Source organism: Daldinia decipiens (genome assembly GCF_022478715.1).
Source record: "Daldinia decipiens strain CBS 113046 unplaced genomic scaffold F4813scaffold_3, whole genome shotgun sequence".
NCBI lineage: Eukaryota > Fungi > Ascomycota > Sordariomycetes > Xylariales > Hypoxylaceae > Daldinia > Daldinia decipiens.
Genome location: NW_026054546.1, coordinates 714,609 through 741,286, shown reverse-complemented (window position 1 = coordinate 741,286; position 26,678 = coordinate 714,609). Strand labels below are relative to the sequence as shown.

The window sequence follows — 26,678 nt, the reverse complement described above, 5'->3', positions numbered from 1 at the left end:
TGCCTTTAAGTTACTTCAGGTACTTGGGGTCTACAAAATTTGTCCTTCAAGTTTGCTCTCAAGTTTTTTCTCTTCTCGATCTGTTCCTCCACGACATAGCAATTCTCGTATTGTCAGTCGCAAGTTCGGTAAATAAATGCAATTGACTTGCTTTTCGATACTTTCAGCCACCAATTACTTTATGCGTGGCGCGCCGTACAAGTGAGAGACGCAAACATTTATGCTTATTGTCTAATTTAAAACTCGGATTGCAACATCGTGGCTCGATATCCACCATGTCTAACAAGCCTGTCTTCCTAGCCACGCACCCACGGGCATGCTCTACCGCCTTCGAAAGGGTTGGTCTCATATAAAACCATCAGAATCTATGCCATACTCACTAAAACGTATTAGGTGTTTATGACCCGTCGGGACATCCTTACATGCGCCCACGAGCCATTTGGTGATAGCTATTACTACGGTCCTGAGAGACTTGGCGAGCGCTATGCCAATGATGAGCCCGCTAGGGAGAGTAGTGGCTTTTCTAAGACGACCTATCGTGATGTCTTGGACCGGCTAGAAAAAGACGGCAGCGAGGTTCGAAATCTCCTGATACCCCAATGCCCCTGATCCCCTTTCCATGCTTGAAACTCCTCGTCATTCTCACCCCCTCCATGTCGGTTCCAATCCCCATCGCAAGTGCGAGGTAGGATCAGCCACATACGCAAGAATCAAGTTCGGGAAGGACATTACAGTGTTGGGGTAATAGAAATGGAGGCGCCACCAAAATATATGCCATGAGTTCTCAAGTTCACTGGTGTGTTCCAGGAGCAACACTATGATATACAAGGGGTAACGAACCGTATAACTCCAATATCTTAACCTCTTAGATACCTACCTATCCTTCAAAACTGCACCCCTTTTATTCAATTGCATACGCACGAATATCGACGTTCTGGGCCCGTTAGTTCTGAGCCTCATTATGCGCCGAGTACTTACTCTATCCTACAGGGCAAGCGTGTCTTCATCAAGGACATGGCTTATTACTTGATGCCTCCAAACTCGCAACCTGTGGCAATCCCCAAGTCCCTGCGCAAAGGGGATAGCTGCTCTGAAAAGGGAAACCCAACAGTGCTACCCCTCGACACCCTGAGGAACTTTCACTGGACATTCCTTATCCGTCATCCGCGACGAGCAATTCCTTCATATTTCCGGTGCTGTGTGCCTCCGCTAGACGAGGTTACCGGTTTCAAGGAATTCCTCCCTAGCGAGGCAGGTTACGTGGAGCTCCGCCGGCTGTTTGACTATTTGCGAGAGCAGAACATAGTTGGCCCGACGCTAGCTGGCGAATCAAACGGGAATAAGGCCGACGGTGGAGTCACCATCACTATTATCGATGCCGATGATCTTCTTGACCACCCGAATCCCGTCGTTAAGGCGTTCTGCAAGGAGACCGGGATCGAATTCAAGCCGGAGATGCTTACTTGGGAGGACGCTGAAAACCAGGACTACGTCTCCGAAGCTTTTGCTAAGTGGAACGGTTTCCACAACGATGCTATCCACAGCAAGAGTCTCACGGCCAGGACTCAAGCCCACGTAAGTTTACAGATATACCCAATTCCGGCCTGCTCTCCTGGTTCTATATACTGACTTTGGTTAAATAGAAAACTGTCACCGAGGAATCTGAGAATGAGGAATGGCGACAGAAGTATGGCAAAGAGGCCCAGGAGGTAATTAGAGCCTGTGTGGATGAGAATATTCCGCACTACGATTATCTCAAGGCTTTCGCCTTGAAGTTTTAGATTTCTGGCGAGTCTATTTACATACCTACCTACCTAACCTAGATAGTACACTTGAATACAGTATTTCTAGATTTTGTAAAGCGCAACGTAGGTGGAGGGTTACTTAATTTTACACTCTGTCATAGCCGCGGTAACAGTAAGACGTGATAACCTGGCTTTATACAGCTCTTATAGAGAGTTCTTTTGGCCTGCCTCCTTTTGATCTGTCCTCTTCTGGCCTACCTCTTTTTGGTCGGCTGGCTTCTGGTCTGCCGCCTCCTTGTTGTCCGTCCCCTCCTGATCCTCGCCTTCTTTTGCTGCTTCTCCCGATTTCGAGTCTTGCTCCGGGAGCGTTTTGGCGTCCCATCCCATCTCCTCTATAGCGGCTTGGTCGAAGCGGTGGTGTGTGACATTAGGAGGCCAGCTTTTTGCGAAGTGCCGGTCTTGATCATCGGCCCACCAGACCTGAGCTTTGACTCGGGCCTTAACAGCGTCGCTCTCCTTCTTGAGGTGCTTGTCATCTCCCGCTTCTAGGTTGGCAAGTATTTTCGGGTCCTGTGACACGGTCATCCAAATCAGATTGCCCTTCCCTAGTCCCCCGAGCACCGCAGCTATGTCGGCAACCGTGTTGGTCTTCTGGTCGTTGATCTTCGAGCCCCGCTCGTGCTTCGTCAGGGGCTTTCCTTCCTTGTCATAAAACATGTCGTTGTCCCACGATAGCTCGTGCAATTTCTTGCACTCTCGCAAGCGTTGATATACGTTCTGCCCCACGTTGCCGAGGCCCTCAGGGAACTGTATCATGGCGAAGGGCCGCCAGTAGTCACGTCGGAACTTGCTAGGCTTGAGTTTCTTGCCGTTGAAGGAGAGCTGTCTTAGCGCCTTGTTCGCCTTTGCAGTTTTCAGCGTCAGTACCTCAGCGCATAGGACAATGCCAGATAGATAGGTAGATATGCTAGGCAATTTCATACCTTGAGCACGGGCCTATGCGAGTACACCGTCATGCCCTCTAATATGTGACTGTATATCCATATTTTCTCTCCATGGTGCTTTGCAAATGTGGACGCCGCTAACTCTTTCTCCCTATTTGAAGTTGAGGACTTGAAGCGTAGGCCAGTCCATGATATGCCGAGGGGCAGCCTAGTGAATTGGACTGTTATAGAATTGACCCTCAGAGCCATGGTGGGCGGTTCTACTATCGAGAGCTCCGGTCAACTGAGGCTGATATCCAATACCACGGATATTGGCTGTCGGGTTCCTCGTTCAAAATTTCCGTTGCGATAAGGATAGGTAGGTAGGTACCTACGTAGATTGGGAGAGTCTTATCTTAGCGTCTGGTGGTACGTAGATACGAACAAGGGCTAGTGGAAGTGCCTTCCATGGTGGTAGGTAACAATGCCCTTGTTGGACAGACGGACTACGAATGATTAGGTCTTTCCCACATAATGATTACGTACCTAGGAATGTAAGAAACCAATTGCAATGTAACACAACTTCTATGAGTCTGAAATCAAGGCGAGATAATACCAGCCTAACATATAAATGCATACCTAATCCGTACCTACTTTAGGTACCTTAGGCAGTAGTTATAGCTTATCTTAGTTATCACACAAGCAAAGTCGGAAGCAGCAAGATCGATTACCCGATATTACCCCGCGATTGGCTAAAGCTGAACGTTGTCGTCAGGCAGGCTTGGCAACAGTTTTGGATCATTTAGGTCATTTAGGTCATTTACATAGGTCAGGCTAGCATTAGCAGCCCCACTAGAAGCTTCGCAGACGTTCTATGGTAACCAATGTGCCAGCACGAAGCTTCTTATTCTTGCTAGAAACCTGAAGCAGTTTGAAGAGTGTCCCAGAAGTAACTGGATAGACGTATGAGCTGACTGAGCGCCCCAACTTCCTAACTATCTCATCATCATCGCCTGTTTCCGTCTGCTTCCTCCCCACTTCTAGCGCTTTCAAGCAAACAGATAAATACAAGTTTAACTTCTTTGTCTTGTTATTCCTTCCTCACTTGAATTCACCAGGAATAAGACCATCAAGAACAATAATCTTGAAAAAGCGATACTCGATACCCAATTCTTTATAGTGCAAAGCCAACACAGTGCAAGGCTTCCACTTACAACACGCGCAACAACATCTACCTACTATTTTTATATTCTCCCAGCACATATTTTCTCGTTTGATATTGAGACACACATCAGATTAAGCCACCAAAACACACAACCGTCACGATGACTTCCAGAATGGAATTCACAGATCGGGGCAAAAAGGCCTTGGAGGATGCCATGGCGCTGGCAGAGCAATACGCTCACTCCCAATTATTACCAATCCACCTCGCAGTCTCTCTGCTAGATCCCCCGCCAGACCAATCCAAGGACCAGCAAAATTCACAACCAGGTACCACCAACAGCCTCTTCCGACAAGTAATTGAGAGAGCACATGGCGACCCTCAACTATTCGACAGAGCACTCAAGAAGACGTTGGTCCGTCTGCCAAGCCAAGATCCCCCGCCAGAGAACGTGTCTATGTCACCATCATTCAGCAATGTTCTCAGGAAGGCTCAGGAGTTACAAAAGACGCAGAAGGATACATACATCGCAGTTGACCACCTCATAACTGCCCTTGCCGAAGATGCAACAATCGCCAATGCTCTCAAAGAGTCTAATATCCCCAAACCTAAGCTGGTCCAGGAGGCCGTCCAAACTATTCGCGGGACGAAAAGGGTGGACTCCAAGACAGCCGATACCGAGGAGGAGCACGAGAATCTTTCCAAGTTCACTATCGACATGACCAGTATGGCAAGGGAAGGTAAGATCGACCCTGTCATCGGCCGAGAAGAAGAGATCAGACGAGTTATCCGGATTCTCTCACGACGAACAAAGAACAACCCGGTACTAATTGGTGAGCCTGGTGTCGGTAAAACTACCGTCGTCGAAGGCTTGGCTCAGCGGATTGTCAACGCCGATGTACCTGACAACCTTGCCGCCTGCAAGCTGCTCTCCCTTGATGTCGGTGCCTTGGTTGCCGGTAGTAAGTATCGTGGTGAATTCGAAGAGAGAATGAAGGGCGTTCTCAAGGAAATCCAGGAGTCTAAGGATATGATCGTTCTCTTCGTTGACGAAATCCACTTACTTATGGGTGCCGGTTCTTCGGGTGAGGGTGGCATGGACGCTGCCAACTTGCTTAAGCCCATGCTTGCCCGTGGACAATTACACTGCATTGGTGCAACCACCCTTGCCGAATACCGAAAGTACATCGAAAAAGATGCCGCTTTCGAACGACGATTCCAGCAGGTCATCGTCAAGGAGCCAAGCATCCCTGAGACCATCTCCATCCTCCGAGGTCTCAAGGAGAAATACGAGGTTCACCACGGTGTCAGCATCGCTGATGCCGCCATAGTCGCTGCTGCAAACCTTGCTGGACGATACCTAACTTCTCGACGTCTTCCTGACTCTGCTGTTGACTTGGTTGACGAGGCCGCAGCAGCCGTCAGAGTCGCCCGAGAATCTCAGCCCGAAATCATCGACTCTTTGGAGCGAAAGTTACGACAACTCAGGATTGAAATCCACGCGCTATCCCGAGAGAAGGATGATGCCTCGAAGGCTCGACTCCAAATTGCCAAGCAAGACGCCGAAAACGTCGAGGAGGAGTTGCGGCCTCTCCGAGAAAAGTATGAACGTGAACGAAAGCGTGGCAAGGACATCCAGGAGGCTAAGATGAAACTCGACCGCCTGAAGGTCAAGATGGAGGATGCGGCCAGAATGGGTGATCATGCTACCGCTGCAGATCTCCAATACTACGCCATCCCCGAACAGGAGAACGCAATCAAGGAACTCGAGCGCCAGAAGGCCGCCGCAGATGCAGCTCTAAGTCAGAACGATATCGGCGGTTCTATGATTACGGATGTAGTCGGACCAGACCAAATCAACGAAATCGTCTCGCGCTGGACCGGTATTCCTGTCACAAGACTAAAGACCTCCGAAAAGGAGAAGCTTATCCACATGGAGAAGGCTCTCGGAAAGATCGTCGTTGGACAGAAGGAAGCAGTGCAAGCAGTCTCCAATGCTATTCGGCTGCAACGATCTGGGCTTAGCAATCCCAACCAGCCGCCGAGCTTCCTCTTCTGTGGTCCATCAGGAACCGGTAAGACTCTATTGACAAAGGCTCTTGCTGAATTCTTGTTCGATGACCCGAAGGCGATGATCCGGTTCGATATGTCCGAATATCAAGAACGTCACTCACTAAGCCGAATGATTGGCGCGCCGCCGGGATATGTTGGACACGACGCCGGTGGTCAACTTACCGAGGCCCTCCGCAGAAAGCCATTTTCTATCTTATTGTTCGATGAAGTTGAGAAGGCTGCTAAAGAAATTCTTACTGTCCTCCTCCAACTCATGGATGACGGTCGTATCACCGATGGACAAGGTCGTGTTGTAGATGCCAAGAACTGTATTGTCGTCATGACTTCCAACTTGGGTGCAGAGTATTTGTCTCGCCCAGCTGGCCGTGATGGCAAGATTGATGCCACGACGCGGGACTTGGTATTGAACGCCCTGCGCAACTACTTCCTACCAGAGTTCCTCAACCGTATCAACTCAACCGTCATCTTCAATAGGCTCACAAGACGTGAGATCCGCCGGATAGTCGACCTACGGCTTGATGAGATCCAGAAGAGGCTTAGCGACAATGACCGCAACGTGCGCATCGAAATCACGGATGAGGCCAAGGACTACTTAGGCAGCGCAGGCTACTCGCCGGCCTACGGTGCTAGGCCACTAGCCAGGCTAATTGAGAAGGAAGTTCTTAACCGCCTGGCTGTCCTTATCCTACGCGGTGGCGTCAAGGATGGAGAGGTTGCAAGGGTCATCATGGTTGGTAACAAGATCCAAGTCCTGGCCAACCACAGCGATAGTGAACTGGGCGATGGTGATGACGAAGATATGCTCGTCGATGAGGAGGATGCGGTGGAGGACATCGTACCCGACGGTATGGATGAGGACATCTACGATTAGAGGGGGTACGACTACTGTATAATCCCAAGATTGATGACGAGACATGAATAATGAGCTACTAAGGAACGAAGGGAATGTAAATCATTTCTAGGGGTCGTGGAATACATACATATGTAAGGGGGTGAGTGAGCATGTTATTCACGGAAAACAATGGAATCCGGCATATGGCGTTGCAAGGCGTCCGGCAAAGGAATTGGAGGGTTAGCTGATTACCTGTTAGCATTATTGAAAGCTGAAAGTCTCAGGGTAGACTTAATACATATGAATAATTCATAAACAATATGCATTTAGTGTAGACTTGTGATGAGTGAATGTAGTTACTAACTAGTGTGGTAAGGCTTTTATAGTCTCACTATGGTTTAAGTAAAGTCTGCTGGACCGAAGGCTGAGCTATCTTGAAAGATATTCTCTATGTAGATCAGGTCTACACCGGACTTATGCGCTCAGATGTCAACATACTATGCAGTTAGTTTAGGACAGGAATATGTCTAATCATATTGTAAAGTAAGGTTATTACTTGAGTATAAGGTCGTTTAATAGGAAAATTATATTCAAAGTACCTTTTTATATGTATTGAAGCATACGAAGAGCCGGGCCAAAAGTCTTGCACATGTTTAACCTAGGTCCCTAGCACTATATTCTGTACGTCTTTCGACACTGTATAGACCATGCGCCAAGTTGAAGGTTGATTATGTAGTGGCCCGTCCGCTAAATTTAGATCGCCTATTGCTATATTTATAGCGACGTCAACCCCTGTAGCTTGGTAATACCGTGTAAACTCTTTACTCGCACATAGTTTACTAAGCTTAAAAGACTTTTAATAACTACAAGAAAATTCATTCAAGAACGTTACTTATATCTAGATAGTCTTGAAAAACCAAGCTTTTTCTATTTATGAGACTTAACTATTGGTATAAACAAGCATCATTAGTAAAGTTTATAGCCTTTGCTTGTAAGGATCTTATAGCGGTGGATTCTTCCTGATCAGAAACTAAAATGTCATCTTCATTAATATGCACCCCTTTTCCCCTTGTTTTCCCCATTATAACACAGCACTCCTATTGTGTTCACACTAATCTATACTTCCTGATCAGATCTTATTTATTCTTATTAAAAGTGTGACGCTTTCACCTGCAGTCGAATGTCACATAATAGGTGTTTGAACTGTTGAATCCGAGTCCGGGGCATTGGAAAAGACTTGGCCACTGTACCATCCTGTAGATCCGGTCTTGCGTAATTGCCTGGTCTATGGATTTGACATATATAAGGATACTTTTTCATCCTTTCGTATATAATAAATGGCTGCTCGTTTTGATTTTTGTCAAGACACTATTGTACATTTACTTTTTGGCCCTATGTAACCGATATTCTCTAACGTGATATATACAATAGAAATAAAATCCAAATAGACCATAGAGAAACTAGCATCCATATATCTTTTATGTACAAGCACTTAAGACATTTAGAAATAAAACGCTATAACTCGTTTTCAGCGAATCTCACATTCTGTCATAACACTGTGCTCATCGAGAATTCTCCACGCATCCTTATACCTCTTGGCAGTGTTGAAAATGTCCCATAGATCCTCATGCACCTCGGCTGTGTATTCCATAATCCCTACCCTAGAAAAAACGTTTTTATCCTCTTCTTCACGACGAAGGATCAGATAGTATCGAATCATGGTCTCCTCGTCAGTTGCTTTGAAATCGGCAAACATCCAAAGTAAGTATACCTTCTGTCGCCGGGGAATACATTGGTACCCATCATCGTCGTGATCCATATGAACCTTTTCAAGGTAGTTTCCCTTTACATACGTAGTATCTTTTGAATTCATTAGGCTCGCCCAATTTCCAACGTGTGGAATAGAAATGCTGCATTCCGTATCGTTATGCCACTCTACCATACCAGGCATTAGTTTGCCTCGCAATTTCAAAAGGCTTTTAATCAGGCGGCCTAGATAACTGTGCCCGTCGTAATCGAATGAGGCTTCGGATACTGTCGCGACGACTATCCTTTCGAACCACAATCTAAGCCGGGGAAAGTCAACATCACTCTGTAAGGATGCCCACGACCAAGTTGGTAAAGAGTACGGCCTCCTTAAGGCCTCTTTCAAGATGCCTCTGTTTTCTTTAAAAGGCAAAATGGAGCACCTCCAGAGCAGATCTTCGACCAGTGATCTTATCCATAGGCCTGCGAAGTAGGATTCGCAGGGGCGGAGTTTTTGGAATTGCTTTGTCATAGCTCCAAGAGCCACCAGTCTGTCCTCTGGTTTAGTTAATAATAGACCGCTATATTCCTTCACGATGTGGTCTCTCCACGTTGCCGCAATCAATTGCCATGCATCGTCATCTGGGAGAGTTGAGTCCAGGGCCCTCCAACTCTCGTTTTCGAACATGTAAAACTGTCCCCAGCCTATGACTGAAGGCTTCTGGATTTGGAAATGGTCATGTTTTAACGCACCACACTCGCAAGCACTGTGGGCAAAGCATTGAAAGATTATCTCGCTTTCCGTAAAGTAAAGCACCCTCGGGCTAATCATGCGCTCTTGATATGCCCAGGCTCGAGATAGTAGAGGTGACCGTTTTTCTATTTCCTTAGATGAGTCTGGATCAAAACTAGTTTGTAGATAATGGGGAAGTCGCGTGTAAATAGGCCAACGATGATCATTAAGTGACAACTCTGCCACCTTAGTTAATTCATTCTTCATCGAGGTTGAACGAAGTCCAGATTTGCTGGAGCTCCCATATAAGGCAGTCAGCGTCACATGAGAATATTTGTATATATCCCACATTAGTCCTGCTTGCCGGTGCCAGTCCCTCTTATCGTGTTGGACTATACAAATACAGTCGATCCATAAGTACTTGATATCGAGACTTCGTGTAAATCTGACCGCGTCCTTAAAAGTTGCCGGTAATTTTGACCATGGAATTCTTCGCATGTTCTCTTCTAAGCTGTCAGCCGTAGTCATGCAGTCTGGGTCGTAGCCACCCCAGCAGTAACTCAGCGCAGCATATGCTGATCCTGGAAAAATAGAAGTATCATCCTCGAGCACTACATCTTCCCCTAGTTCCCCAATACTGACGTTAATCAGACGTGAGGGAATAAATGGGACATCTTTGCCGACTTGGCGACATTCCCCGTGTGAATTGATGCAATCAGAAATTTGATTCTGGGCCCATTTAGACGAGGCATCGAAAAGTTGGTCCATATAAGTCCATGTGACTGGGAGGATATTGTCCGGGCTAATATATCTCGCAAACCGTGTCCCGTTGATATTCGCAGATGTAGCGTAATTTGGTTGTATCCGTACTTTGGTCCTTATACTCTTACTTGGATAGACTCTATCTAGATAGGTGGGACTTGGACAGAATTTATCTTGGCCGTACCAACCTAAATCAGCCTGTATTAGTTGGATTTTGGGAACTGACTGGCTCCCAGTCTTGTCCCCGGTGATAGTTTCTTGGGGTGCCCGGCTAGATATTGGCGTTCTCGTTAGATTTTTAGAATCCATTACGCCGTATTGATTCGGACTTAGTACTACCTACAACAACCCGGGAATCACCGACTAACGCAACGACAAAGAGGTGCGAATTTCATATACTTATGTATATAAGTAATGTGTTATATTACGATTTATTGTTACCTCGACATAATATTACTAGGTTAGCTACTATAGCTTCCAGGCTATTCATGGAAGATCAACCTCATGAATAACATAAACTAAATGAGTCTGTGGGAAGATATGCCTTGCCTCTCATCGTCATAACTCCATACATGGCAGGCTTGGCCAAATTATGCCACCCTCACCCCATTCCTCTAGCTTTTCTCCTGCCCACCATTTGCTCAGTCACCGGATTGAACGAAAATGCGGGTTCTACTATGCAGTATTAAAGTCAGGGAATAGTGTTGGCGTTATATCTTTATACGAGCTTTCCAAATATTTGCATTATGTAGGTAGTTGTGCAATAATACATGGGTAGGGTAGTAATATATGATGGCTACCGGGCCTGGAGCAGACTTGATGCAATAAATAGGAGGTTTGTGCGGTGGCTTTATTGGCAGTAGGGTGACAGACTCTAACTATCACGTCTTTGTAGCACAAGGCTGTGCCGGAAATTAACAATGCACATTCTAAACGAAGAGCCCTTGTATTAGGTATTTGTGACATTCTCCGTAGGGCCTCAGTACAAGCCGTGGTGTCCCGTGGGGGCTGTCACAATGCAGCGTCTCTGCAGTCTTAATAGTAAACCTGGCCCTTCATTAGAACCCTCGCAGTACGAAGCAAATCCGCCGAGACGATCCGGCCATTCTCTGTCGTTGCCCCGATCTCGACCGTTCCACTGGGGTGTCCAATAACAACCGGACCAATTTCGCTTTTTTCTCCTTTTATCCTACGGACCTGTGCGGGCAGGGTCCCGGGCATATTCGCAGCAGCCCCTAAACATAAAGCCAGCGTCAGGGGCACGGCCTTATGCGCCTGGCCCATCGACAATGCCAGACACCTTATATCAATATCCGCCGAGCTTGAGTCCGAGAAGAGTAACACAATCTTGGGCACGCTCTCCGTCTTTGGATCCAGTCCCATCTTTGCCGCACCGGCTTGTCTGATGACCTCTAACCTAGCTTTGAGTACCGGGTCTAACTCAACTGCTTGAGGGGTGAAAGTATCCGGGCTAGCGCCTTTAATTCCCAGATCGTCTATCCGCACGAACACTCCCGGATTTGACACATCCACCAACGAAGCCTCAATAGTACTTCCATCCGACAGCGTCAACCTATCAACCGCATTCCCCGTCGGCAACGCCTTTCCCGTCTTCGCCCCAGCAGGATCCAGAAAACTCAGCGTAATTATAGACTGCGTCCCCGGAACACCGTCCATCTCGTAATCGCCCTCGGGGCAGTACACCGGCGGCTCCCCAGCGACTCTAAAGCGCGAATGTATGATCTTTGAGGTATTCGTATTAAACACCCTAACCACCGCCTCCCTATAGCCCCCCTCCCCCTCCCCCTCCCTAACCTTCCCCCCCTGCTCCCCAACCACCCCCTCATCCCAAGCCACCGGCCCAACCGCCGACGACATATTCCCACAATTCCCCGCGAGATCCAACACCCCATCCCCAATCCCAACCTGCACAAACGTAAACTCCACATCGGCATCGGGCCGCGTCGACGGCGCCAAGACGCATATCTTCGACGTCGACGATATGCCCCCGCCCATCCCATCTAACTGTCTGCCATACGGGTCCGGCGCGCCCATGGCCGCGGGAAGGACCGTGTGCCATTGATCCTGCGGCGGAAGATGTTGGCGCTGGATGATTAAGCCGTTGGATGTCCCGCCTCGGACGAACAAGGCCGGAAAACTACGGCTGGGGCTCATCGTGGATACATATTTTATCTCATTGAGGCTCTTAGTATGAGTTGAGTAAACTGTCCGGCGAAGCGCCTGGTATGTACAAGCTAGGCGTCTCATTTTCCTTAAGGAGATATATAAGTGTTGGACTTGAAATATTATGTAGTTGAACGAGCCTTGTAGAATGAGACACATCCGGATATTGGTTCGGCATGTCGAAATCGTAGTAATGAGGTGCTTATTGTCCTTAGTAGCATAAATTCGATTACCTCCTACATAGGTACGAAGTATTCACAGGTATCTGAATACCAATATGTAGCATTCTTGCAACGATACTTCATTTTCGACGTCATAATCTATAAGCGGTCTGATGGGAAGTATTTATATTTCATTATCATCCTATATCATAGGAATTATCTCAAGTGCCTAAATGGCCAAGGCCTACTGGAAAACGCTGCAGTAACAACATGCCCCTTTTATAGTATACAAACAGACTGCCTTAATCTTCTTCATCCTCATCCGCAACGTCTGCCATGCTGGTATCTGCGGCGCCTGTCACAGATTCAGCATCCCAGTCTCCGTTAGCCACAGCATCCGCAGCACCACCACCTTCACCTTCATCCTCGTCTTCGTCGCTATCATCCAGGACCCTACCACGCCGAGCGCGCTTGGCTGGTGCACGGCTGGTTGCCTCTTCCTCTTCTTCCTCTTCATCATCGTTCTGTCCAGCGGTGTTGTCTACCTCCATCCGATCCTCGTCGCCACCAGCTCTCGACGCGTCATCGGCGTCCGAGGGGGCCGAAGTGTGTCTCTCAAGGGCACGCTCAGCACGCTCAAGGGCCTCCTCCTCATCATCCGAACTATCAACCACGATTTCTGCCGACTTGTACTTGTTAGACTCTTTCTTGGACGCAAGCTTACGCTTTTTCTTTGGTTGGCGTTCTTCCTCTGATTCGTTATCCTCCCCGTCGCTATCAACCTTCTTCTTCCGCGAGCGACCCTTTGACTTAACCTCGCCGCTCGACTTGGGCCTAGTCTTCCGCTTTCTCTTGACTTTCTGACCCGTTTCGCTATCCGTAGTCATTTCGGCTTGCTGGACAGCCATTTCTTCCTCGGCTCGCTGCTCGGCTAACGCTCTATCACGGGCTATGATTCCCTCCCGTTCCTTACGGATCTTCTCTCGTCGTTCTTCCTCTAGCGCAAGCGCCTTCTGCCGTTCCTCTTCTCGCCGCCTCAACTCAGCCTGTCGCTGTTCTAGAGCCGCTGCGAGTTTCTCCTTGTTCTTCTCTTCGTATTCCTTCTGGCCCTCGATTTGACGACCAAGCTGTTTGCGTTGTGTGTTACGAGCCATGTTTGCTCGCTGCTCGAGATCAGCCTTAGGATACGGAGGTTGTGGATGAGTAGCAATCTCGTCAAGGGCAACAATAGCTGCTTCAAGACCTTCTGAAGCTTCCTCTAGTTCAGCGAGCGTACGTTGCGTCTCAGGCACATTCATAATGTGCTGGACTTGCTGAATTTGAACAAATGCTACGTTGAACTTAAAGTGGACTTGATCCGGTGAGACTTCGAGAGCCTGAAACCTGTCAGCTTTGAATATCATGAGACTTGCTTAATCGATCTTACCTTCTTCGCGTATTGTAGAGCGGACTTGTACGCATCAAGACTTCGCTCATGCCTACCCCTATTCAACCACGCTCGACCGAGGCACGCTAAGATACCTGGATCGTTCGCCTTGCCCTCTTTTGAGAGCGCCGTCTCGTAGCTCTCGATCGCTTTCGAGTACTGTCGCAACTCCGCATATATATGTCCTATGTTGATATAAACATTTGGATCCTTGACGGTCTCGCGAACCTTCAGGAATATCGGGAGCGCGTTTTTATAGTCCTTCTTGTCCTCAACGAGTGAGATAGCAATACCTTGAGCAGCATGAGCATTCTTTGGATCTAACTGCAGGGCCTTGTCGAAGAACTCGACAGCACGGGTGTAGGTAGCAGATCGCTTTTGCTTCTCTTGTTCAGTTTCTCGACGCATCTCACGAGCAGCCATCATGTACAGATTACCCATACCGACCAAAGCGTAACGATCATGCTTGTCGTGGTACTGGAGGGTATGCTTATAATGTCGTAGCTCGGGGTCCTCATTGACGTTACCCGACTTCTTCCGAGAACTCACGCGACCGAGGTACCAGCCGTACAAAGCGCGAACTTCCAGATCAGAGGAATTGTCTTGTTGCAGTTGCGCGACAGCATCAGGGCCTTCCTTATTGGGGTTCTTGCGCAGTTTAATATAGGCTAGTCGGGCCTTAGCATCTATGTAGTCATTATGACGAGCTACTAGCTTCTCGTAGACCTCAACAGCTTGATCTGTGAGGCCCTGTGACTCGTAACTTCTACCTAGGTTGAAACTTATGGTAGTAACCAAGGCATCTGTGTCTATATCTTCACCTTTCTCCCCAATTCGCATGCAGGAGCTCAAAGCAGCCTCAAACATCTGGCTGGCCAGATCATGCTTCTCGGCCTGAGAATAGAAACAACCGATATTGTTAAGTAGTTGGGGGGGGAGATTCTTGCGTAACGCATTGCGTAGAGCGGACTCATCTTCAATACCAGCCGGATGCTCCGAGGTAGGGATTTGATCTAATTCGAGCTGTTCAACCTGTAAGAGGCATTCGAGGGCCTTGTCTGGGTGGTCGCTTTCGTAGAGGCGCGCAAGGTTTAGTAGAATTGCTGAATCTTGGGACAGGTTTTTCTTGGGATCTTTCCACGCCGTGCGAACATGCTCTAAATATTCTATGGCTTTTCGCATCTCCGCAGACTTATCTTCTTTAGCTGCGGCATATTGATTAGCGAATACTTCCTCGGCGTACAGAGTGCCCAAGAGGATCATAGCTTCGTAGTTTCGTTCATTCTTGTTTGCCGATTGGATGATCTTCTCTAGACGGAGCTTGGCTTCTCCTAAGTCGTTATTCAAGACTGAAAGTTGGGCAACGCCGAATTTTGCCGGTAGATAACCCCTTTCGAGGCCACCTCTGGCTTCATCCGCACGGCGGTAATAATCTGCCGCGGTTTCAACGTTACCACTAAAATGCTCTTTTCGAGCAAGGAGATACCAGCCGTCACTTGCAATTGCGTTCACATCAGTGTACTGAATGGCTTTGTTGGCCAGTGAATCGACGTGAGCAAGGTTTTTGCTAGACAAGAAATAGCTAGCAAAAGTAGCGCATGTTAGGGGCTGGTTTTTGTCGACCTTGAACGACTTTTGTGTATACTCCGTCATAGCCTTCTTATAAAGTCGAATAAACTCGGGACTGTTCGTAGGAACTCGACTGCTAGCGTCGAGATAGTATAGACCCAAGAGAATGTTGGCCGTCTTCGATTCTGGATTTATCTCTAGACATCTCTCCCAGGCCTGTTTGGCATCTTCCTTGTGTCTAAGTTGCCAAAAGCAGCATCCTATTCCGATTCGAGGATCCGGGTCCACTAAGTCAGGCATTTTCCTCAGTACGTTCTGATATGCCTCTAGCGACTCCTTGTAATTCCCAAGGCCAAATAATGCCCTCGCTCTCCCAAGTAGGGCCAACATGTTTTTCCCCTGAGACACCTTACTCGCCTGATCGAAAGCTTTTAGGGCGCTCTTCAGCAGATCAGCCTTGTCTTGCTCAATATGGCCAGCTCCAGGGGCCTTGGAGGGTGCCTGTAGTGAGGCCTTCAATAGCTGAAGCACACCACGGGCTAGGAAGAGCGGCGGGAATGCTGGGTTTATACGCGAAGCATCGTTGAGGGAGGAAGTGGCTAATTGAAGATAGTAATCTTTGGTCTTGGCTTCGGATAGGAGCGCGCCCTCAGGTGGAACACGTGGTGCTTCGCGACTTTTCCAAAGATACATCCAGCATAAGCAGGTGATAATGCTAAGCTTCTCTTTAGGGTTATTATCTTGCATAGCGTTACCGCCTCGGTTAAGCATTTCGATGGCATGGTCGATCTTCTTCTGCTTCGCGTATGCAAGGGAAACGGTCATCCAATACGTTCGCGCAGCGCGTTCGTTCTCAAATAATGTGCAAAGTTCGGTAGGGTCATCGACTAGATCCTCCAAGTCGATCTCGACAGCTTCATCCTCTTGGTCGCCCTGGACAGGAATATCGATCGCGCTAGGAATGTCGGAGAATCGCTTGCTAATCGGTATGGGAACCATGTCGCCATTTGAGCCACCGTTGGCATGGCCGTTTCGCGTGGCAGACATGATAAATGAGGAATTAGAGATGCCGATGAATATAGAATTGAGACAGTAGTGATGAAGGAGAGGAATAGTGAGAGGTAGGCAAAAGTAAATAGATTCTAAGGGTACAAATAATGTGGTTGGAGACGTTTGGAAATCGTCCCCAACTCAAGGCATCATTCTTAGAAATAGAATTGCAAGCAGGAATAACCTTTTGAAGCGTCCTGCATACAATCGAATATCGTGCCAAGTAGGACTGATTTATTCAAAAGATGATGCTCTTGGGAAGATGCAAGGCTTGTTTGATGAGGCTGAGAAAAAGCAGATACCTGCTGTACCTTCCCTGCAATTACCACCTCAAATTGACTAGCGTGGCACGCTTACCGTATCTCATTGGTCCGTGCTAGATCGAGCACGAGCCACTTGTGGCATGGCTGTATGAGTGCAAGGTCTTTGTGGCCATGTTAAGGTACCCACTATGTGTAATTACAGGGGTCTGAAAAGCGGTTCGCGTACCGCACCTTGCAGCACGCGTTATACGGGTCAAGGTTTATGTTACTCAATGAATCAAATTGCTATAACCGTTAAGTTATGTAATCAATTTCAACTAATCAATCCCTTTTATAATTCACATTCACTACCTCCTACCTTCATAACAATAACCCTCCTTAGAAAGCCAAACTCATTATAAGCTGCATAGAATCTCTTTTGCGTACTTAAACTCCGGTCCGTCCTTATTTGCTGCCACATATCCCATTTATTGCCTTGAGCCTGTTTTTCCTCCTCTCGCAGTTGAGGCTCGGTGATATTCCACTCTTTCTGAAAGTCTATCGGTCAATGTCCTAATGGTGCCCAAGTTCCCCCGTGACCGTTCACCAGATCAATTCCATTGACAAGAGTCCTCAGTGCAATCTCAAACCCACACTTATCCTATCTAATAGCTTCATCGATCTCATGTTTAAGGAAATGTCCTATTCTGTTGATATACCCAGTGTGCACCTGAGATCCAAGCTGGCAATTGCCTGAAGATTGGGAAGGTTGGGAAGGGTCTCTAGGTTGGTGACTGACTCCAGGTTGAGAGGTACCGCCAGGCTGTGAAATAGAGACTGGTTGGTCATTTCCTCCTGATGGAGGACGGGCAGTACTAGGTTCGACAGGTCTCTCATCTTCAACCTGTTCTGGAACCACCTGAGACAAAAGGTCCTTCCCATATGCTGCAGCAGCATAGGTAGTATTTCCAGTCATCATTCGGATGGGTATCTGCGTAGTCGCATACACCACGAATAACAAGATAAGAGAAGTTTTGAGTCTTAATGTGGTCGGCAACCATAATTTGCAGCTACGAATATCACTTGTTATCACTTGTAGGAAAGTATTCATCGGGCATCAAAATAATAGTCATTGTAGTGCCAGCTAAATGAGTCTAGCCATACATAACACCAAACTAAGAACCAATACCAATAGTTAACAGTTACTAAAAGTCCAACCTCAATCATCCAAAAGGAGGCATATATTGCTAAATGTTCCAGCTGAAAAAGTGCTGGCATCAACCAATAGGACCCCATTCGTCACGCAACCTCTGAACTAGGCTATCGATATGCCAGCCTGCCGCTTTAACACGACTCAGACAAGCAACTATATCATTTTGTTGTGCTGGGTGTGTCATTCGTCTTGCCACAAGCGCGAAGGCCGCTATCATACACGGGTCCCAGCAATGTGTATGTTCTGGTTCACTGTTCAACGCAATGCCGCACACACGTCGCGCGTGCCAGAGAGGTGACATCTGTGGCACTTCTAGCTCTGAATTACTATTCAATTCAGCGAGCGATATAGATTGTGGCCTGTTGCCAAGTAGCAAAACCATAGCAGTGTGGTAGAGAGTATTCGATAAGATGCCGGCACCGCCGGCAAAGATGACAACAGGAAATGTGGCCTCGCGGCAATCAACTTCTATCAACTGCTTGAGCCCCGGAGGGCGGTTCATCTTCCATTGCCGCAGTTCGTTTAGAAGTTCCTTCCATTTCGCGACTCGAGATGCTCCTACTAAGGGCGAAACCACAGCTTCCGACGACGCCACATAATCTTCTGCTTCTGATATCGGAAGGCAGATATTCATCACATCGATAAGGAGATCAAGACAGTGGAGAGAAGCATATAAAACTTCATAAGATTGACTATCGGTGTCAATATGCTTCTTTGTCAGACGAAGTAACTGGTGTATATATTCGGTGATCCTGTTGGGGGATGTCTGATTTATGAGATAATATGCAATTTCTTTGCATGTTTGTACTTCAGTTAGCTAATAGACAAATGAAGAAATGAGAGGGCCGACCTATCAAGAGGAAAGGGGGTAGATATAATACGCCAACAATCTCAATAAGGTGTAACGTACCCAATCTCGAAAGTATGGCCAAGGAACTGGTCCATATTCGCCACTGACTTGCATCGAGCAAAGTGAGTTTATCGGGACGAAAAGCGCTTCCGCCTTTAAAGAAGGTGGGCTGCCACGTCTCGGGAGCATCCTGGACGAACAGGCGTGTCCTTATCAGCACAAAACTGGCCATAAGTCGATATTCCAAAAGCCCAATTTCTGCGGCGGCCGGATTTGAAAGGGCCCGAAGGTGAAGAGCGCCGACACCCCGGCGTTGTATTGTCTCTACCGGACGACCTGAAAATGTTGCCGAAACCCGGAGTATTCCGTCTAGCACGCAAGGTGAAACCATTGCCAGACGGGTAAAAAGATGGCCAAATGTTTGAGTTTGGTCATATACGTCCAGCTACACAATAACACGCGTTCGGGGTTCGCATAATCAGTTTCAGGTTGGAGCTTATCGAGAATGAAGACTTACCCAAGGGGCAATATGATGGCTATAGTATTTCAGAAGATCGACTTCATTATTTGAAAGTGAACTGCGTCCAGCTAGGGGCCATGTGTTATTCAGATTCTGGGTATCTTTCCGTTGTAAATTAATGTTCTCATCTTGCTGGGCTTGTGAATGAGCCATCGGGAAGATAGGCTGCGATTCTGAGGGGTTTTCAACATCATACTCTCTTTGGGGCTGTGCAATTTGGTTTATCGCCGTCGAAGTAGAAAGCGAATCAGAAGCACTTCTCTCGATGGAAGGGTCATTGTTGACGATAAACTAGATACCATGATCTTACGTTAGTCTTTCTAATGGTAGTATTAAAATAACAACCAATAGATGGTCAACTTACTTCCAAAGCAGGATATTCACGCGTGGCTACAGTTAACGATGGCATCGGAGAAGTAGAGTCTGGAAGCGTCCGAGAGTTCTTCTCTAGAAAAGACACACGCACAATATACTTGCACACAACCCCTGAATCAGTGCAACGGCGGCACTGTGGTTTTTCTTCGTCGCCTATAATGTATTTAGCATATTCTGCGTCTTTTATATTCAAACATCTCTTATATAGGTAATCATTGATAATTGACTTACACTTGCGGTGTTGTGCGCGACATCGTTCACAGCCGGTTCGAGTACGCTTATATCGACGCCTCGGATGTTCACCAAGCACATCATCTCTAGCCGCAATAGCAGGTATATCCGACATTATAACAGCCTATCCTGTCGGATGACATACAAAAACATCTTACTTATATGAGCACGTCAGACCATGCTTTCAGAGCCGACCCGATCGAGGTTATAATGCCGCCGAGAAGTATGGTGTGTTCCAAAATAGGTATCTGGATCCGCACATTCATAAGCTAGATGCGGATCCCACTACCCCTTTTTAGCGATCAGATCATAAGCGGTTCTATTAGCCGCATCAGCCGCATCAGCCGCATCAGATGTCAACATCGTATTCGCACATGTTGACAAATGCGATACAAAGTTGCCATTCTACATAGTATGTCATTGAAGACCACTAGGCTTATTCGCCAATATAAAGACCTTAGTAAATGCTGTACTCCTGTTCCTGAAATCATGCATACCAAGTTTTATATCCCTTTGCTTGGTTTCTACCTTGCAGATCTTACACGATGGTTGACATACCGAAGACCATGAAGGCATGGGTCGCCACCCGGGCCGGGAAGCCTCAAGATATCCTTGAGTTTAAGACTGACTGGCCGACTCCGACGCCACCCAAAACTGGAGAAATCATGGTCAGAGTCTCGTACGCAGCACTCAATCCCGCCGAGATCAAAATAATGGCCATGGCAGTTCCGTGCAAAGTGAATACCGTCGCTGGTATGGACTTCGTCGGGGAAGTCGTTCAAGTTGGACCGACCACCCCTAAATCGCCCTCGGATGTGCGCGTCGGCATGATCGTCGGCGGCACGGTGCCATTAATGAATATGTGGCATGGTGCCGGCGCATTATCTGACTATCTAGTGGTTCCTGCGCATGCAGTCGCCGAGAAGCCCAAGGACCTTGATGAATCCGTTGCAGCTGGGCTCTTGGGAATTGCTGGACAGACTAACGCTGTGATAGTGCGAGCCGCCAACTTGCATGAAGGCGACAAGGTTTTAATAAATGGCGCCAGCGGTGGTGTGGGCTGCATTTCAATCCAAGTACTCCGTGGGATGGGTGTACACGTCACAGCTATCTGCTCGGCGAAGAATGAGGCCTTCGTTCGAAGGCTAGGTGCTGAGGAAGTACGTCAATCATGACGATATATCTTAATATCTAATACTCCGTGAAATAGCATAATTCTCACAGGTTTTCCTCGTATAGGTTATAGACTATAACGTTCACAAGTCCCTCCCCGAGTACCTCGCTTCTGTGTGTGCGGAACCAGGAGCCAGGCCTTTCGATGCCATCATCAACGCTATGAACAATGAACCGCTATATAACCATTCTCCGAAATATCTGAAACCCGACGGAAAATATCTAGACATTGAAGGAGGTCCTCTTGGATTTTTGAAGCTCAACAACTGGTGGCCCGTGATACTCGGAGGGACGCCACGCACACGCATAAATATTATGAGCAACCCAAGCGGCGATTCAGCTAAGGATGCTGCGGCATGGATTGAGAAGGGATGGATTAAAGAGGTTCCTATCGACTCCACCTTTGAAATGGAAGACGCTCTACAGGTAATTTCACTTGAATGTAAAACTGGTTGCTATTGCTGACAGGTTTTTTTCAGGCTTACGAAAGAATGGCATCACACAGAGCTACTGGGAAGATATTCGTGAAGGTGAAGTAAATAATCGCAGCACTGTTTAGTTTAGTTACTCGGACGATTATTACATATTGAGTCGAAATGAACTTTGTATGGTTGAAATAGTGTTGATTAAGCACTTGGTGATCCCTATTAGGACGAGGTGGACTCTAGTGAAAGGGGGAAGACTAACCTAGGAAATAACCCCCATTATATCAAGTAATAAGATTATATGCACCGATTTCAAGGAGTTAGATCATGCATTCTAGGTTCCTTACTTTATTATAGACTCACATTAGCATGTATGAGATGATGCGAATCCAAAACTCCCGATCAATCAAAATAGAACAAGGCCTTTCTCTCCGTACTTCAGCCAGACAGTAGCACTGCAAAAAGCTTTGTCATTTTATTATGTGTCAATCAAAGCAGCTACATTAGGTAAATTTGTGCCTGCACGTAAGATTGATAGAATCAACTGCGCCGAGTAGTGATTGTGGTATGTATCTTTCAGACCTTTGAATATCCACTCTTGTATATCCAGATGCTTAGTACAATCAGTATACCCTTAATTCCAAGGGATTATAAGTACATGAGGGGTCCTTACTATGTACATGTAGGGGCGCATATCTATCATTCGGAGCAGGTGCCGAGTCTCCTTCCGGGTCCGGGGCCGGGTCTACCTGCGGGTACTCCGAACCTATCCCGTTTAGGTCTCATTGCAGCAGTGTGACTTCCACAACAAATCCATAACTCCATTCTCTCTTTACAGAAAATAATGAGATTTATTTTCATCCTCCATCCTTCAACCAACTGAGTCTTTATCCAAAATAAAAGGCTCGTCCTGATTTTGTTGGACCTATGACGAGATTAGGGTCCTTGTTAACATCTTATCCCTAATACCCCCCTTCAATCACAAACAATCACTTACTACGTGACAACCTCCTCCATTTAATTTCAAATCTGTTCCTAGCCTTCTATAATAGAACCAACAATCAAGATGACAGGAGAGCTTTGCCGCCCTACCCTTTTCACTATTGTATTCCTGCTCCTTACAGGTCTCTATGGTTTCGTCAAGTTCTCGCATGAGAATGACTACGCGGTATGTGCTATACCCCATGATCAAATCTTGTCAACAAAGAAGACTAATATTCGCAGACCGAAGTCAAAACAGCAATCGACTTGAAGGAACCTATTCATCTCATCTCTATTTCCGGTTTTCATCCCCTCGTTGAACATGCTGTTGTCGATTCTGCTCGTCCGCTCATCACCTATGCGTACACTGAGTCCCCGACTGTTCAAGAGAACTTAATGTTTTTCGTCGAACATGGTTTGCGTAAGTAACCCCCCAAGATTGTGACTAGGCCATATATACTATTGATGCCTACTACTTGAAGGCGAGCTGGGAATAGATCATATTCCTCCAGAAAGTACTACAGCTACACCTCACTAACTCTATCTACTACAGATGACAGCGCGGACTTCATCTTCATCCTCAATGGACCCACCAACGTCGCCAACCTAATCCCGAGCAAGGCCAATATTCAAGTCATCTCGCGAGCAAACGAATGCTTCGATCTAGGCGTCCATGGAGAAGTCCTCCGCAAGGATGGACTGTGGAAGAAGTACAGCCGCTTCATCATTCTCAATTCCAGTATCCGAGGGCCCTTCATGTCATACTGGAGCCGCACCTGCTGGAGCGATGCGTTTCTAAGCCGCGTCACTAAGGATGTCAAGGTAAATAGTACTACCCTAAAATATAGCCTGAATAGTATATACTGATAGCACATCCGTCTAGCTCGTAGGAACAACAGCAACCTGCCACCCCAAATTCCACATCCACCCCACGATCTGGGCTACGGATTCAGTCGGCATGGAACTTCTCCTAGCCCCACCCAAGAACCCACCAGAGCACCACGGCAGCAGCCAAATAGTCGCCCTCGAAGGCTGCTATAAGAGCCAAGCGCAAGCATCCCGCGGCGAGATCGAAGCAACACATGTGATCAAGAAGGCAGGATACGAAGTCGACGTCATGATAGCCGCATTCCACGAGACCGGAAGCTACGAAGACGACTGTACTAAAGACTGGGCTCAGGAATCAGTGTTATACCAGCACTTCTACAGCAGGGTCGCCCATCCGTACGAGACGTTGTTCATCAAGGCGGACAGCGATGCCGATCCAGTTGCCCTAGCTACTCATACAGAACGGTACAAACCTCATGATGGGAATGGCAGCTGGGACACGTGTCGTTGAGAAGGTCAAGAAGGCCAAGATGATCGGTTTGGCTTGCGCATTAATTGTACTGCAAGTATATGTTCATAGGCTGGTCATTATTTTGCTTGTAGAAACCGTGTCGTAAACAACTCGGACATGAGAAGTACCTAACATAGTCTCGAACACATAGCACTGACATGCGGTAATCAAACGAATTCTTCGTTTATATGAGAGCCGGGGGCTACTTTGCAGTGACTTTCTTATTCTTGCAGGTGTTGAAACCCATTGGTGATACACTGTCTCTACTTAATACCTCAATGTCAACAGTAAATACACGAACAACCGTCACTACTCCCCCGAGGGGGGAATTCCATTGCACATAACGTTCTCTTGTATGTGCATTCATCGCTGATATCTCACGTTTGTCATATACACATGTAACCCCTATTCACAAGCGTCACTGCCTTGCAAGCGCCTATTTCATGCACCCATGGCCATCGCTATCCTAATAAACGTAATTCGCATCTCACATAAACATGTTAAACCCCTCTCCCTTCTTCCTCGACTCCCCGGGCGCCGTATAATCCACACCACCTATATTTGTCAGGTCCTTCTCGAACGTATCTTGAATCTTGGTCACTTGTTTTAACTGCTTATAATCGACTTTCACCCCGTCGAAAGCAGCGAGACTCTCGGCAGCTTTGATGACGTTTTTGATCTGGCGGCCGTTGAGGTCGTGCTCAGCAAGGTCTTGGAATTCTTCCTCGTTTAGATCAACGCCGCCGGGCACGCGGTTACACAGGTTACGCCAGATCTGCAGGCGCGACGTCGAGCTGAGATCCGTATACCTGATCGGAACGTGGATGCGACTTTTAAAGCCTTCATCGAACGTATTAACCCTATTCGTAGTAAGGAATAGAATACCACCATAGTACTCGAGCGCTCGCAAGAAAACGCTCACCATCGCGTTCCGCTGCACGTCGTGGAGTGATCGTTGTTCGAGGAATACGTCAGCTTCGTCTATTAGAAGCACTGCTTTCCATGTCGAGGCGAGATCCATGATCCGTAATAAATTGTGATCGAGATAGCTGCTGTTTACACCTAAATCGCCGGACGAGACCATGTATAGGGGCCGCTGGACGTATTCCGCTACGCACTCGGCAGTTAATGTCTTGCCAACTCCAGGTGGGCCACTATCCAGACATCACGGTTAGCTGATGATCCTTTTAAATATTATGACATGTGCTTTAAATGTAGAATACGTACTGCAGCACACACACGAGCCCCTGGCCCTTCCCCTTCACGATATCATCAAACCCGCCCCGCTTGCTCGAATGCGTAGATACCACAGCCTGAACCGTTTTTTTCGTTGCCGGGTCGAGCACGAGATTGTCAAAGCAGTGGATGTTCCATTCAATAGGCAAAACATTATCAACGAAGAACTCTAGAAACTGTTTGACTCCAAACGCGTACCCCCGAACCGTGGCGTTAGTAATCGAAGCGTCGTCGTCGGATAACTTATCGAAAGTCTTCGTCTCGCGCACAAAATCGATTTCATTTATAGTCGTCTTATGACTAGAATTGATAGAGCCCGTAGGCTTCCCGAATTCTTCGACGTCGAATGCGTCGTCGGCTTCGAGCCTATGATATGTTTCGCAGTCAATCATTATGCGCCCCTTGACATTGAATCTCGCATAGCCCCTTTCGGTCTTCTTGAGCCCAACACCGTTGTATTGCTCAAAATGCTGCCCTATGTAACTCTCAAATTTCCTGCCACGCTCGATTAGCTCGGCACGAATCTCGACATTATTGTCTTGAAGGTCAAGCGGGATGGTGGTGAGTTCTGTTAACTGCCGCGTTCCCGCATACTTCTTGATAGACAATTCGGCCCTCCTCGTACCAAGCGCGTTACCATCGAAATCGATGAAATTAGCCCAGAGGTTTAGGTGAGGATTGTCGCCCTCCTCATACCAGCAGCTGTGGACGCGGAATGCACGGTGTTGATTGAGTACTTTGGCGTGTATGATCTTGTTTGGTGGGAATAGGGTCCATAAACTTTCGTAAGAGATAGCCCTGAGACCAGAAATACACTTCTCGTAAGCAGAAATATCATTCTCGAAGTGAGATTTGATCCAATTCATAAGCAGTTCCAGTTGAGCTTTGGAGTCCTCGTCGTTCTTGAACCGATCTAGACCCTCTGACTCCAACTGCTTTCGGTGGTGGAACAGCGAATAGTATGGCGTCTCGATTTGCACATCATCAACATCTATGGGGTCATCCGGGTAGTCACCAATAACGTCTCTGAGCAGTTGCCGAAGTGGTTGGGGGTTCACATATAAGCGAGTTGTATCAAGTTCATCGTCGTCGTAATAGTGCTTGACAACACAAAAGGCAAACAGACGCCACCAATCCTTCTGTTCAGGCTTCTCAACTTCCTGTTTCCTCTCAGCAAAATACTGTTCGTCTTCCTCGTTCCAGCGTTGGTCCAGATGCTTGATTTCGCACTTCATAGTCTCATCCACTGCTGCGGTCGTTGAAGACGGGCTCTCTTTCTTAGCCTCGTCGTTAACCTTCTTTTTTAATCCTTTCCTGAAACCCTTGGCCAGTCGCGACCATACGGGCTTCGCATTTGATGCAATCATTTTTTCGCAGCTCATTGTTGCCTTGGGTTAGGTAGGTATATACGATAATGTAAAGAGTAAAGCTGAGAACCAAAAATCAGATGTACACTTCGAACTTTGAGGTATTAACTAACTAGACGTGAAGTGAAGTATGAGTTTAATCGGGTTAAATGATCCTAGGCATTAAAACTGCAAAAGGGAGGATGCAACGTATTAATAGATGATGGTTGAGTGCCAGTGACAAGACAAAGAGGTATGAATGTTCGAAGGCGAGGGAAATATGCCGAACCTATGACTGTGCTCTCTAGTCACACCGTGGATACCTTAGATACACTGACTATGTAGGCAGGCTGCAGTCATTACAGGAAGCTTCTAACTAGG

General features: G+C 47.3%; 11 protein-coding genes across 11 annotated transcripts; 4 read left to right on the top strand and 7 right to left on the bottom strand.

The window, feature by feature from the left end:
- The first annotated feature begins 91 nt into the window (after positions 1-91).
- F4813DRAFT_172106 (P-loop containing nucleoside triphosphate hydrolase protein) lies at positions 92-1,865 on the top strand. Its single transcript, XM_049239195.1, has 4 exons — positions 92-338; positions 394-576; positions 991-1,575; positions 1,644-1,865. The coding sequence occupies exons 1-4, from the start codon at positions 276-278 to the stop codon at positions 1,779-1,781; spliced, it is 969 nt and encodes a 322-aa protein (XP_049103723.1). The 5' UTR covers positions 92-275; the 3' UTR covers positions 1,782-1,865.
- An 84-nt stretch (positions 1,866-1,949) lies between these two features.
- F4813DRAFT_385431 (transcriptional regulation of mitochondrial recombination-domain-containing protein) lies at positions 1,950-2,938 on the bottom strand (the record flags this gene model as incomplete). Its single annotated transcript, XM_049246253.1, has 2 exons — positions 1,950-2,648; positions 2,729-2,938. The coding sequence occupies 2 exons, from the start codon at positions 2,936-2,938 to the stop codon at positions 1,950-1,952; spliced, it is 909 nt and encodes a 302-aa protein (XP_049103722.1).
- Positions 2,939-3,510: 572 nt separating this feature from the next.
- Positions 3,511-7,158, top strand: F4813DRAFT_345650 (heat shock protein). Its single transcript, XM_049241782.1, has one exon. The coding sequence runs from the start codon at positions 3,994-3,996 to the stop codon at positions 6,772-6,774; it is 2,781 nt and encodes a 926-aa protein (XP_049103721.1). The 5' UTR covers positions 3,511-3,993; the 3' UTR covers positions 6,775-7,158.
- Positions 7,159-8,027: 869 nt separating this feature from the next.
- On the bottom strand, positions 8,028-10,391 carry F4813DRAFT_345648 (HET-domain-containing protein). Its single transcript, XM_049241781.1, has one exon. The coding sequence runs from the start codon at positions 10,283-10,285 to the stop codon at positions 8,264-8,266; it is 2,022 nt and encodes a 673-aa protein (XP_049103720.1). The 5' UTR covers positions 10,286-10,391; the 3' UTR covers positions 8,028-8,263.
- A 491-nt stretch (positions 10,392-10,882) lies between these two features.
- Positions 10,883-12,444, bottom strand: F4813DRAFT_172081 (DUF453-domain-containing protein). Its single transcript, XM_049239194.1, has one exon. It carries the CDS (start codon positions 12,317-12,319, stop codon positions 11,012-11,014), a length of 1,308 nt encoding a protein of 435 aa, XP_049103719.1. The 5' UTR covers positions 12,320-12,444; the 3' UTR covers positions 10,883-11,011.
- Positions 12,445-12,495: 51 nt separating this feature from the next.
- On the bottom strand, positions 12,496-16,633 carry F4813DRAFT_345645 (TPR-like protein). The gene is made up of 2 exons (XM_049241780.1): positions 13,748-16,633; positions 12,496-13,697 (listed from the first exon to the last, which is right to left on the bottom strand). The coding sequence occupies exons 1-2, from the start codon at positions 16,361-16,363 to the stop codon at positions 12,624-12,626; spliced, it is 3,690 nt and encodes a 1,229-aa protein (XP_049103718.1). The 5' UTR covers positions 16,364-16,633; the 3' UTR covers positions 12,496-12,623.
- Positions 16,634-17,207: 574 nt separating this feature from the next.
- F4813DRAFT_172052 (uncharacterized protein) lies at positions 17,208-17,802 on the bottom strand. The gene has a single exon (XM_049239193.1). The coding sequence runs from the start codon at positions 17,717-17,719 to the stop codon at positions 17,270-17,272; it is 450 nt and encodes a 149-aa protein (XP_049103717.1). The 5' UTR covers positions 17,720-17,802; the 3' UTR covers positions 17,208-17,269.
- Positions 17,803-20,019, bottom strand: F4813DRAFT_172051 (uncharacterized protein). Its single transcript, XM_049239192.1, has 5 exons — positions 19,798-20,019; positions 19,556-19,719; positions 19,189-19,482; positions 18,732-19,116; positions 17,803-18,613 (listed from the first exon to the last, which is right to left on the bottom strand). Exons 1-5 carry the CDS (start codon positions 19,910-19,912, stop codon positions 17,886-17,888), a joined length of 1,686 nt encoding a protein of 561 aa, XP_049103716.1. The 5' UTR covers positions 19,913-20,019; the 3' UTR covers positions 17,803-17,885.
- A 121-nt stretch (positions 20,020-20,140) lies between these two features.
- F4813DRAFT_172046 (GroES-like protein) lies at positions 20,141-21,795 on the top strand. Its single transcript, XM_049239191.1, has 3 exons — positions 20,141-20,957; positions 21,037-21,396; positions 21,450-21,795. The coding sequence occupies exons 1-3, from the start codon at positions 20,343-20,345 to the stop codon at positions 21,507-21,509; spliced, it is 1,035 nt and encodes a 344-aa protein (XP_049103715.1). The 5' UTR covers positions 20,141-20,342; the 3' UTR covers positions 21,510-21,795.
- Positions 21,796-22,461: 666 nt separating this feature from the next.
- F4813DRAFT_398299 (uncharacterized protein) lies at positions 22,462-23,816 on the top strand (the record flags this gene model as incomplete). Its single annotated transcript, XM_049248031.1, has 4 exons — positions 22,462-22,563; positions 22,620-22,797; positions 22,930-23,198; positions 23,260-23,816. The coding sequence occupies 4 exons, from the start codon at positions 22,462-22,464 to the stop codon at positions 23,713-23,715; spliced, it is 1,005 nt and encodes a 334-aa protein (XP_049103714.1). The 3' UTR covers positions 23,716-23,816.
- Positions 23,565-26,357, bottom strand: F4813DRAFT_345632 (P-loop containing nucleoside triphosphate hydrolase protein). Its single transcript, XM_049241779.1, has 2 exons — positions 24,943-26,357; positions 23,565-24,869 (listed from the first exon to the last, which is right to left on the bottom strand). Exons 1-2 carry the CDS (start codon positions 26,184-26,186, stop codon positions 24,203-24,205), a joined length of 1,911 nt encoding a protein of 636 aa, XP_049103713.1. The 5' UTR covers positions 26,187-26,357; the 3' UTR covers positions 23,565-24,202.
- Positions 26,358-26,678: the final 321 nt, after the last annotated feature.